Source organism: Rhinatrema bivittatum, chromosome 11, assembly GCF_901001135.1.
Source record: "Rhinatrema bivittatum chromosome 11, aRhiBiv1.1, whole genome shotgun sequence".
Lineage (NCBI taxonomy): Eukaryota > Metazoa > Chordata > Amphibia > Gymnophiona > Rhinatrematidae > Rhinatrema > Rhinatrema bivittatum.
The window spans coordinates 96,136,682-96,148,947 of NC_042625.1; the positions used below are offsets into that span (position 1 = coordinate 96,136,682).

Here is a 12,266-nt window from a genome sequence, read left to right on the forward strand (position 1 = left end):
AGAGGGCTAGCTATTTGTCTGACAGATGGGCATCCTTCCTGGAGTTGCCTGATGGCTTTCACGTTGAGCCTGGTTCACGCTCTTTTTTTTTTTTTTGCAAATAAGAGATGCATTGATCAGAATTCAAAGCGCAGGATGGGAGCCTAAGTTCCCAAAAGATTCTTGGGTGGTGAGGGGTACGATCACAGATGACGTCACGTCGTCTTGTGGATGAGGATGGCTGGGATCTGATCTGGCAGTCTGCATGTGTGCCAGAGGGCTGGAGTTGCTGTACTCACTTTATTTTTGGTGGAAGGGTCATATTTGCATGTGTGGGGGACCTGCTCGGCTGTTGAAACTACTGCTCAGAGCATTGTTAAGAAGGAATTTTCTTTGACTCCTGCCCTGGGCTTGTTGGGTTTGTGGCAGGACTCTGAGGGAAGTTCACTTTGCCAGTCACTGTATCCATGCAGCCCATTTCCCTGCGATCTCACGCTGGGAAAACCAAGTGCTTGAAATAGCCTTGATTTCAGAGGGTTACTTATTCCCTTGGGTGACAAGATGGCAAGTACGAGCTGGTTCTGAATCTTTCGCATCTTTCATGCTCATGATCTATGTGAGCCACTGTGACGACATCTGTTGCAAACATGTGTTCTTCACATGAAAAGACTCGGATTGGTTTTTGCACCTAACGTATGATCCGAAGTTTGTTAAATAAAAAAAGAAAGGGTTTGGAGGAGTCCATAAACCATTATTAGCCGGGCAGACTTTGGAAAGCACTGCTTATCCCTGGTTATGGACAGGAAGGATTGGATCTGTTCTTTGGGATCCTGCCAGGTACTTGTGACCTGGATTGGCCCCTGTCGGACTCAGGGTGCTGGGCTCAGTGGACCTTTGCTCTGACTCAGTGTGGCAAGTCTTGTTTGAGGCTGTCTTGACCCTGCTGGAGCAGGTTGATTGATTTTATTGATTTAATTATTATCCAATTTATGACTGATATTTCTAGATAAAAGCCTTATTTATTTATTTATTTAGCATTTTTCTATACCGACCTTCAAGGTTAAATACCTTATCAGGTCGGTTTACATCGAACAGGGACATAAAAACAGTAAACATAAACAACTTATTATAATCAGGAGAAACAAAGTTACATTTAACAAGGACTGCAAAACTTATTTTAAAAAACTTATTTAAAAAAACTTATTTAAAAAAAAACTTATTTAAAAAACTTATTTAAAAAAATTTAGTGATATTCATAAGGTTTAACATATGTGCAGCAAGAAATATTTGCAAAATGCATTAGTACAATAAATGAAATGGTGTTGTGAATAGGCTCCAAGCTGGCAGATGTAGCCCCCCTGGGCCAGGGCAAAATAATTTTGCTGAGCTCAGTATTATAGAGCAATTTATTTATCCAACGTGGCTGTAATACATTTAAAAATCCTTATTTGACGGCTTTGTTCTAGTCCAGGATTCAATAGTCTTATTTAAAAACAAAACAAAACAATTTAGCATGCAGCCCGTACATGGGGCTTGAATGTGTAAGGTGGGCGTTGAAGAGTTGGAGGAAGCGGTCTCATTGTGGAGGTGAGGATCGCGGGATGAAAGCGAGCGTTCTGTGCACGGTCCCCTGGTGCCACCCCCATCCCCCGACCTGTTTTACAATGAAAAAATAACCGTTCTGGGGCTGAGCCTGCAGTGAGCAGGAGATGAAGAGCCCAGTGCTGCGTGAGGGAGAGCAGAGCAGTATCCTCCCCACACATCAGCGGAGGCCGTGCTGCGCTGGGCGACTGCGGGCGGGGGCCAGACAGTAATTTATCCCAGAATCCTGCAGATCTTTTCAGTTCTGCTCTAATGGCTTTGCATTCTCGTCTTCTGTTTCTTGCCCCTCCCATGCCGCCCTGTAACCCCTCATTCTGGACCTTGCCGCACTGAGCCTGCTCCTCCTTCCGTTTCGTGATGGCTCTTTTCTCTTTTGCTTCCTCCTTCCAGCTGTAAAGGAGCTAGTGGTGTCCGCAGGTGATAGCGTCCAGGTCACCCTGCCCAAGAATGCCGTCCAGTTAAATGCCTTTGTGGTGCCAGGCCCACCGCCAGGTAAGGAGCTGCAACGTAGCAGGTTGTATTGGTAAAGATATTAAAGTCACAGGCTGCTCTTCACTTTTGGGCCTTGAAATGTTCTTGATGGAAATTTATTAGAAGGTAGCATATGAGGTACCCCTGGCCCACCCAGTCTGGGCATTCGTTCCTACCTACTGTGCTGTCCGGGTCTGCTCACGCCTGCTACTGAGGTCCCTCTGTGTCTGTCCCATGTCTTTCTCATCTGTGGTGGTCTCTCCCCCTCTCGCCTCCCAGCACTGAGGTCCCTCTGTGTCTGTCCCATGTCTTTCTCATCTGTGGTGGTCTCTCCCCCTCTCGCCTCCCAGCACTGAGGTCCCTCTGTGTCTGTCCCATGTCTTTCTCATCTGTGGTGGTCTCTCCCCCTCTCGCCTCCCAGCACTGAGGTCCCTCTGTGTCTGTCCCATGTCTTTCTCATCTGTGGTGGTCTCTCCCCCTCTCGCCTCCCAGCACTGAGGTCCCTCTGTGTCTGTCCCATGTCTTTCTCATCTGTGGTGGTCTCTCCCTCTCTCTCCTCCCAGCACTGAGGTCCCTCTGTGTCTGTCTCATGTCTTATTCATCTGTGGTGATCTCTCTCCTCCCATCACTGAGGTCCCTCTGTGTCTGTCTCATGTCTTACTCATCTGTGGTGGTCTCTCCCCCTCTCTCCTCCCAGCACTGAGGCCTCGCTCTGTCTGTCTCATGTCTTACTCATCTGTGGTGGTCTCTCCCCCTCTCTCCTCCCAGCACTGAGGTCTCGCTCTGTCTGTCTCATGTCTCTTATATTACCAATAATATAGCCAACACTATCTGCCCCTTGCAATCAAAACTCATCTCTCCTCTACACAATGAAAAAAGGAAACCTTGGTATTCCCAAGAATTAAAGAACCTAAAACAATGCCTTCGAAAATCTGAAAAGATCTGGCGTAACGATCCCTCTCCTACACACCTTGCCCAATTTAAGTCCTCCTTACATCTGTACAGCGAAAAAATCAATAAGACAAAACGCGACTTTTTCGCTAATAAAATACATCAATTCCAATTCAACCCTAGAGTACTTTTTGATTACGTAGCTTCACTCACCAAGCCAGCAGCTCCCGACATTCCAGATGAAGTAGCCACATCCAAATGTGAAGAACTTGCCACGTTCTTCCAAACCAAAATAGACAAATTGCTGTCCACCTTCTATACTACACCTACCACTCCCCTCAGCCTCTCCAATCATAACCTCAACCACACCATCACTAGTAACAACACTAAACTTCTCTCCTCATTAGACTGCACCTCAGTACTTGAAATAGAATCATTCATCAAGAAAGCCAAGCCCTCTTCCCATCCCTCGGACACAATCCCTACCAAACATCTACTTTCCATCCCTAACCTTATCGCTAAACCCTTAACAAACATCATTAATCTGTCCATCAACTCGGGGCAAGTACCTGTTCCCCTTAAACAGGCAATCGTCAAACCTATCCTAAAAAAAACCTAAACTTGACCCCTCTGACCTCGCCAACTACCGCCCCATCTCTAATCTCCCCTTCATCTCCAAACTCCTCGAAAAAACTGTCAACAAACAACTCTCAGAATACCTCGAAGATAACCGTATCCTTGCACCTGCTCAATACGGTTTCCGGAAATCCCACAGCACTGAGACACTTCTACTTTCCCTGTCAGACCATATTCTTAAAGGATTTGACAAAGGGCAATCCTTTATTCTCGCCTTCCTTGACATCTCCTCCGCTTTTGATACCATCAGCCACTCAATTCTCCTACAACGCTTAACTGAAATTGGCGTCACAGGTATTGCCCATAACTGGTTCAATTCCTACCTCAGTAACAGAAACTTCAAAATCCAACTAGGAAATCACGAATCCAAAACTATCCACCTCAATCAGGGTGTACCACAAGGCTCAGCTCTGTCCTCAACTCTCTTCAATATTTACATGCTACCCCTCTGTGACCTCCTCTCCAGTCTCAAGCTGCCTCACTTTGTCTACGCTGATGATGTTCAGCTGCTCATACCCATCACTGACTCCCTACCAAAAGCTATGGATATCTGGAATGATACGCTCCAATCCATAAACAAGCTTTTAGCTTCCATCCATTTAGCTCTTAACACTACTAAAACTGAAATCATGCTCATCTCACCCCAAAATCATCCTAACCCCCCTCCTATTCATACACCATTCGCCCAGCAAGTCCGTGATCTGGGTGTCATCCTTGACGACCATCTCACGCTTAAGAAATTCATCAGCAATATACTAAAAGAGGGCTTTTTTAAACTACACTCCCTAAAAAAACTAAAACCCCTACTACATCCCCCCGACTTCCGCACAGTTCTTCAAACCACCATCTTTGCCAAAACCGACTATTGTAATGCTCTTCTCCTTGGCCTACCGAACAATGCCATTCAACCCGTTCAAATATTACAAAACACAACAGCCCGGATCCTGACTAACTCACGCAGAAATGACCATATCACACCGGTATTAAAAGACCTACACTGGCTCCCAATTGCATCACGCATCCAATATAAGACTCTCTCCCTTGTCCACAAGGCTTTATACAACCCTGAAATGAACTGGTTCAACGAATCCTTCCGCCTCCACCAATCCAACAGGCCCATCAGACACCAACACCTCGCCTCCATGCCTACACCTTCTCCCAAACATTACAAACTTACCTCCACGAGAGCCCGAGCGCTCTCTATCGCCGGGCCCACCCTTTGGAACGCAATGCCTGTCGAACTACGACAAGAAGAATACACAAAAACATTCAAACGTAAGCTAAAGACCTGGCTCTTCACCAAAGCATACACCTAATTCCCCCACTTTCACACTCACACCCATACTCTCCTTCCCTCTCCCCCATTCCTCACTCCCACCTCTAAATTCCTCCTTCGCCCCCTTCCTGTTCAGTCCTCTTACCTTCTCCTGATTTCTCAGCTCGCCTTCTCCTTTTACCCCTTCCACCCCTCCTCCCCACCTACACCCCCCACCCCCTCCCCATCCCCCCTCCTCCCGTATAACTCTACACAATTGTATTTCCATGGCATTGCTGTATTTATGAATACTTTGTACATAGTGATACTCTATATATATTTGTAAATTTTTGCTCATAAGTTTTGTTTAATTATTTCCCTCCTCTTTTCCCCCTCCTCATTTGTTCTTATGTTAAATTCGTTATATCTGTTCGATGTAAACCGCCATCCCAGGCGCCTGTTTCAGTTACACTGTAAACCGATGTGATATCCCGGATGAACGTCGGTATATAAAAAAAATTTTAAATAAATAAATGTCTTACTCATCTGTGGTGGTCTCTCCCCCTCTCTCCTCCCAGCACTGAGGTCTCTCTCTCTCTGTCTCATGCAAGCTTCAGTTCTGTCATTGCTTTGGCTCCTGAAGCCTCTGCTGGAGTCGGCTCCTCACTCTGGAAAAGTCTCTCTCACATTCCCTTTCATCTCCCCTCCTTTAAGGTTCTTTCCATGGAAAGTGCTTCCTTCTGGTGCTCTCTTGAAGCTTGCGAGACATTTGCATATTTGTCTCTCCATTTTGCTGGGTGAGCAGGTCTGGACCTGGGTAGATTTCCCATAGCTGAAAGTTGTCTTCCTCACCTCCGCTATCTGTGCTCTCGAGCTTCCACGACTTGCGGACTTCTGTCCATATGAAAATGAGGCGTTTCTCAAGGGAGGAAGGAACTCCTCGTGCTTGCTGGTTTACCCCCATGCGTACACGTGTGCAGGTAATTCCCGAAAGGAAACTACCCCCGTGTATGAGTAGAAATGCCTGCTCCTGCCTTGCAGCTGGGCAGGCTCTCTCTCTGTGCTGTGTGGTGCAGGCCAGGCACTATAGCAGTGCCAAGGCTCCCATAGCTTTGCTGGGTTTCCCGGGACAGATCCACAGTGTAAATTATTTGAATCGAGCCCTGTGCTGTGTATTTTTATCAGGCCAAGCCAAAGTGTCCCGTTCCATTCAGACTTCTCTTAAAGTCACACCTTGCTCCAAACAAGACCTCTCTGTGACAGAAGAGTGACCTCTAGGTTACATTTAAAGTGGCTTTAACTGAGCAGCTCTGAGTCAAAGTGTTGTTGCATTTTAACTGCAGAGTAAGGACGTGTGAGTTGCATGCCAGCCTGTGTGTGGGTCTTGCTGGACGCTGTATACCGTAGCAGTAATTACTGTTCCATGAGCAGGGGCCTGATTCCCTTTGCCTGTTTTACATGCACAGTATAGAGGCAGCAGTAAAGAGACGTCAGTCTGACAGCCTGTCCTATTTTATCTTTGAATAAAGTATCCAGAACCTGCCATGCACTGGGTTCATCGGGAACCAGCAGACAGCATCGGTTCTGATTGTTACCAGGGCTTCTACCTTGATCTCAGCAGACGAGAAATGTACAAAACCCTTCCACAGTGCAAAGAATTCATCAACTTCTTTCCTCCCCCCCCCCAGCAAGGGCAGCGAGCTTGTCCATATGCAGCAAACTGGCGGCTCCTATACCCATTCAGCAAAATCCCCTAGCTGTGCGATTGTATGGGGCATGCATGGGGGTGGCATGAGAGCTCGGCTGGGGGGCAGGGAAGACCGAGTGAGAGGATTCAGTGAGAGCCTCTTGCAATGGTTTCTGTTCCCCAGGAACGTCCTACACGTATGACTGGAGGCTGATCACCCACCCCAAGGATTACAGCGGAGAGATGGAAGGGAAACATTCACAGATCCTCAAGCTATCAAAGGTGAGCAGCGTGTGCAGGGGGCCGTGTGCCTATCGCCAGCACCCGTGGAACATGACCCAGTCATAACAAAATGCCTTCAGACTAAAACATCCAAGCAGTGTAACTTACGATCAAGGGCGGGAGTGGACAAGGAAGCCTTTTCACAGGGTACTAAAACGCTGTGCATGCATGCGGAAGGAGTTAACCAGCTGCTCTGGTGCTGTCGTGCCCTCCAGTGCCCATGTGCCTTCTGGGCACAGTAGACAGAGCCTCGGAGCTGCTCGCTGCCAGGGTCCTGGTTAATGTTGTTTTCTGTTCTCTTCCAAGCTGACGCTCGGCCTGTATGAATTCAAAGTGCTAGTTGATGGCGAGAACGCGCACGGAGAAGGCTATGTGAACGTGACGGTCAATCCAGGTAACGTAGAAAGGCTGTGGTTAATACTGTATTGACCTTCATAGATCTTCGCATCGCCTTCATTAACTGTAAAGAAAGGCGTTTCATCAGATCTGATAATAATGACCTCTTTTGCTTAAAGAGAATGGGAGGCAGTTTTAGTCATTTTTTCGTGCCCAGGCATCCTACCCTGCCTTTGAATATAAATTGTTTTGTGGTAGCAGTTTCCCAGGCACTGCTACTATAGGGAGCATTCTTAGTGCATCTGGCCCCCCCAGCTGGAAGCTCTGCGGTGCTGTGGCTCGCGGTGGCTGCCGGTATAATTTGTGATAGGTGCTTATGGTTAGGGTTAACTTTATTTAAATGCTGCCACCCCTATCTGGGGCAGCTCAGAACCGTACATATATAATAACACAAAAATACAGCATGCTAAAACATGTAAAAGGCATAACAAGCCTCACAGTAATAAAAACAATATGGTAAAATCACAACAAATCAAAAGTACAACAACCAAAATTCAGAAGGGAATACATTTAAAAAAAAAAAAAAAAGAGGTTCAAAAGGAGAGTAAGATATCTTTTAATAAAATGCCTGCTCAAAGAGAGAGAAGTTTTTAAAAGTTTCTTAAAAGCTTTCAGGCAGCTTACAGATCTCACCCTGTCCGGTAGGCGATTCCAAAAATCTGGGCCTGCTAAGTCACATGGCAGTATGGCTGACGTGATAGGAGATGGATGCCTAAAACATGTAAAAGGCATAACAAGCCTCACAGAAATAAAAACAATATGATAAAATCACAACAAATCAAAAGTACAACAACCAAAATTCAGAAGGGAATACATTTAAAAAAAAAAAAAGAAGAGGTTCAAAAGTAAGATATCTTTTAATAAAATGCCTGCTCAAAGAGAGAGAGAGGTTTTTAAAAGTTTCTTAAAAGCTTTCAGGCAGCTTACAGATCTCACCCCGTCCAGTAGGCGATTCCAAAAATCTGGGCCTGCTAAGTCACATGGCAGTATGGCTGATATGAAAGGAGATGGATGCCTTTGTTATGCATGACCCAGACTGCCTCGCTGCTGGGCGCCTTCTCATTTATACAATTGTAATAAATAAAACATTGATTTCCTCTCTCTTGTGTGCACCCTTGTGATGCCATAACGTGGGTGTGTTGTATGGAGAGGGTGCAACGACGGCACTGCAGCCACAAATCCGTGGCCAAGCAGCGCACTTCCTCTCCTTCAGGTGTTGCACGTTGCGGGACTGCTTTGCTTATTGGTGCTGTTGTTTCTTTTCTCCACCACAGAGCCTCGTGTGAACCAGCCACCAGTGGCCATCGTGTCCCCGCGATATCAGGAGATCTCCCTGCCAACCACCTCCACGGTCATCGATGGCAGTCGTGAGTCTCAGTGACTTCCCCCCGCCCTGGCTAAAAGTGTGACTGACCACCAGATATTCTGCAGACATGCGATCTGGAGAGAAGCCCCTAGTTCAGAATAAATGAGTATTTCTAATAAAGGGCGACCGCTAGATAAAGCACCAAGGAAGACTCGTGCAGTCCGACTGAGAGATTCCCCCACACCACCGCTCTCAGTCTGTGGGAGATTTGCCTCGGCAAAGAGAAAACTGAGTCTATAAAATAGCTAGGAATGTGTGACTCGTGGCTGCCTTTTAATTGCCATAAGGACCTCTTATGGTGTAATTGATTTATTTGATTTATATTCCACTTTTCAGGCACTTCAGAGTGGATTACATTCAGGTACTGCAGGTATTTCCCTGTCCCCAGAGGGCTCACAATCTAAGCTTGTGCCTGAGGCAGTGGAGGGGCTGAAGTGACTTGCCCAAGCTCACAGGGGGCAGCAGTGGGATTTGAAGCCTCCTGCACTCACCACCAGAGCTATTCTTCCGCTCATATCTCACATTAGTATTGTGTAAAAATCCTTTGTCTTGGGTTCATGCATCTTGTCAACCTTTCCCCTAAAGTCTCCATGCCAGGAATGTGAAAAGCTCAGTCCCTCTTCATACTTCCCACTTCTGGACAAAAATGTACTTGTGTTAATGCGAAGAAAGAAAAAAAAAATAAACATTTGAAAAGTTAAAGCTCAGGAACACATTATCTGTAGGAGAAGGCGTCTTACCCCCTAGTGCTGTGGTTTCTTCTGCAGAGCGACTCCTCCCCCCCCTTCTCTTACCCCCTAGTGCTGTGGTTTCTTCTGCAGAGCGACACCTCCCCCTTCTCTTACCCCCTAGTGCTGTGGTTTCTTCTGCAGAGCGACTCCTCCCCCTTCTCTTACCCCCTAGTGCTGTGGTTTCTTCTGCAGAGCGACTCCTCCCCCTTCTCTTACCCCCTAGTGCTGTGGTTTCTTCTGCAGAGCGACTCCTCCCCCCCTTCTCTTACCCCCTAGTGCTGTGGTTTCTTCTGCAGAGCGACACCTCCCCCTTCTCTTACCCCCTAGTGCTGTGGTTTCTTCTGCAGAGCGACTCCTCCCCCTTCTCTTACCCCCTAGTGCTGTGGTTTCTTCTGCAGAGCGACTCCTCCCCCTTCTCTTACCCCCTAGTGCTGTGGGTTTCTTCTGCAGAGCGACTCCTCCCCCTTCTCTTACCCCCTAGTGCTGTGGTTTCTTCTGCAGAGCGACTCCTCCCCCTTCTCTTACCCCCTAGTGCTGTGGTTTCTTCTGCAGAGCGACTCCTCCCCCCTTCTCTTACCCCCTAGTGCTGTGGTTTTCTTCTGCAGAGCGACTCCTCCCCCTTCTCTTACCCCTAGTGCTGTGGTTTCTTCTGCAGAGCGACTCCTCCCCCTTCTCTTACCCCCTAGTGCTGTGGTTTTCTTCTGCAGAGCGACTCCTCCCCCTTCTCTTACCCCCTAGTGCTGTGGTTTCTTCTGCAGAGCGACTCCTCCCCCTTCTCTTACCCCCTAGTGCTGTGGTTTCTTCTGCAGAGCGACTCCTCCCCCTTCTCTTACCCCCTAGTGCTGTGGTTTTCTTCTGCAGAGCGACTCCTCCCCCTTCTCTTACCCCCTAGTGCTGTGGTTTCTTCTGCAGAGCGACTCCTCCCCCTTCTCTTACCCCCTAGTGCTGTGGTTTCTTCTGCACAGCGACTCGTCCCCCCTTCTCTTACCCCCTAGTGCTGTGGTTTCTTCTGCACAGCGACTCGTCTCCCCCTTCTCTTACCCCCTAGTGCTGTGGTTTCTTCTGCAGAGCGACTCCTCCCCCCCCTTCTCTTACCCCCTAGTGCTGTGGTTTCTTCTGCACAGCGACTCGTCTCCCCCTTCTCTTACCCCCTAGTGCTGTGGTTTCTTCTGCAGAGCGACTCCTCCCCCTTCTCTTACCCCCTAGTGCTGTGGTTTCTTCTGCAGAGCGACTCCTCCCCCCCTTCTCTTACCCCCTAGTGCTGTGGTTTCTTCTGCAGAGCGACTCCTCCCCCCCTTCTCTTACCCCCTAGTGCTGTGGTTTCTTCTGCACAGCGACTCGTCCCCCCCCTTCTCTTACCCCCTAGTGCTGTGGTTTCTTCTGCAGAGCGACTCCTCCCCCCCTTCTCTTACCCCCTAGTGCTGTGGTTTCTTCTGCACAGCGACTCGTCCCCCCCTTCTCTTACCCCCTAGTGCTGTGGTTTCTTCTGCACAGCGACTCGTCTCCCCCTTCTCTTACCCCCTAGTGCTGTGGTTTCTTCTGCAGAGCGACTCCTCCCCCCCCTTCTCTTACCCCCTAGTGCTGTGGTTTCTTCTGCACAGCGACTCGTCTCCCCCTTCTCTTACCCCCTAGTGCTGTGGTTTCTTCTGCAGAGCGACTCCTCCCCCTTCTCTTACCCCCTAGTGCTGTGGTTTCTTCTGCAGAGCGACTCCTCCCCCCCTTCTCTTACCCCCTAGTGCTGTGGTTTCTTCTGCACAGCGACTCGTCCCCCTTCTCTTACCCCCTAGTGCTGTGGTTTCCTCTGCAGAGCGACTCGTCCCCTTTCTCTGGTAGGCCACATCGGGTCTGTCTGGAAGTGTTGGGAGCCTCACCCCGTGCTGCTCAGTAACTGGGGTTCTTTTCCTCTTCCCTCAGAAAGCACAGATGATGATAAAATTGTCAGCTATCGCTGGGAAGAGCTGAAAGGGCCGCTGAGGGAAGAGAAGGTTTCTGCTGACACTGCTATATTGACGCTCACCAACCTGGTGCCAGGCAGCTACATGTTCAGGTGAACGATGCTGGGCTGCTGGAGGATGTGCTTGGTCCTCCCCGTTCTTGGCTGCAGCTCATGCCTTGTCTTTCTCCCTGCTTCTGTTTCCAGCCTGACTGTTGTGGACTCCGATGGGGCCAGCAACTCCACCACGGCGAACTTGACGGTGAGCAAAGCTGTGGACTACCCTCCCGTGGCTAATGCTGGCGCCAACCAGGTGATCACCCTGCCCCAGAACTCTATCGTCCTGTACGGAAACCAGAGCACCGACGACCATGGCATCGTCAGCTATGAATGGTCCCAGAGCCCCAACAGCAAAGGGAAGGTGGTGGAAATGCAGGTAGGAATGGCGCTTGGGCTGTGCTGCGTGCACGTATTCTGTTACAGCTGATTTTGATGGCAGGTCTTGCACTCTGCTCCGGTGCATTGAGATTGGATATCGGGTTCGAGCAGGGGGCCTTTGATAATGCTTTGTAGGCTGCAGGGTGGAATAATGTGCAGGAGGTCATGGCAGCACACTTGCGGGCTCGCCTTTTTCCCGTCTGAAGAGATATGGAAGCGAGGCTGCACGCATGACACCACTGCCTGTTGGTTTTAGAAGAAGTAATTGAAAAGTCTGTGCACGTGAAGAGGGGAGGGAGGCAGGAAGGGATTTGGCGAAGTATTCTGGCACTAGGCCACTCCTGTGGACACACAGAGGAACGGGCAGTTCCCTGTACGTACTCGGATCAGCCCAGACTGCTGGGTTATGCCTCCCTTCCAGCAGATGGAGACAGAGAAAAACTTGAAGGGCACCCCTGTAAGTAGGATGCGCCACCTGCAGCCCCTTCAGTGTTTTTCTGTCTCCAGCAGATGAAGGTGGCAGAACCTGCAGTCCTGGCTAATTGACGCTAAACAAAAAAAAAAATGAGAGAGTTGCAGTGACAGGAGTCCTTTAAATT

The 12,266-nt window shown here is 48.8% G+C and overlaps 1 protein-coding gene across 4 annotated transcripts in view; it reads left to right on the top strand.

The window, feature by feature from the left end:
• The window catches only part of KIAA0319L (KIAA0319 like), a 92,432-nt gene that overhangs the window by 43,880 nt on the left and 36,286 nt on the right, over positions 1-12,266 (top strand). For all 4 annotated transcript variants that reach the window (XM_029572014.1, XM_029572013.1, XM_029572012.1 and 1 more), the window contains 6 exons: positions 1,972-2,073; positions 6,706-6,803; positions 7,110-7,197; positions 8,474-8,566; positions 11,211-11,343; positions 11,437-11,665. In XM_029572014.1, the coding sequence (XP_029427874.1) occupies positions 1,972-2,073; positions 6,706-6,803; positions 7,110-7,197; positions 8,474-8,566; positions 11,211-11,343; positions 11,437-11,665 (743 nt within the window). The remainder of the gene's footprint in view (positions 1-1,971; positions 2,074-6,705; positions 6,804-7,109; positions 7,198-8,473; positions 8,567-11,210; positions 11,344-11,436; positions 11,666-12,266) is intronic.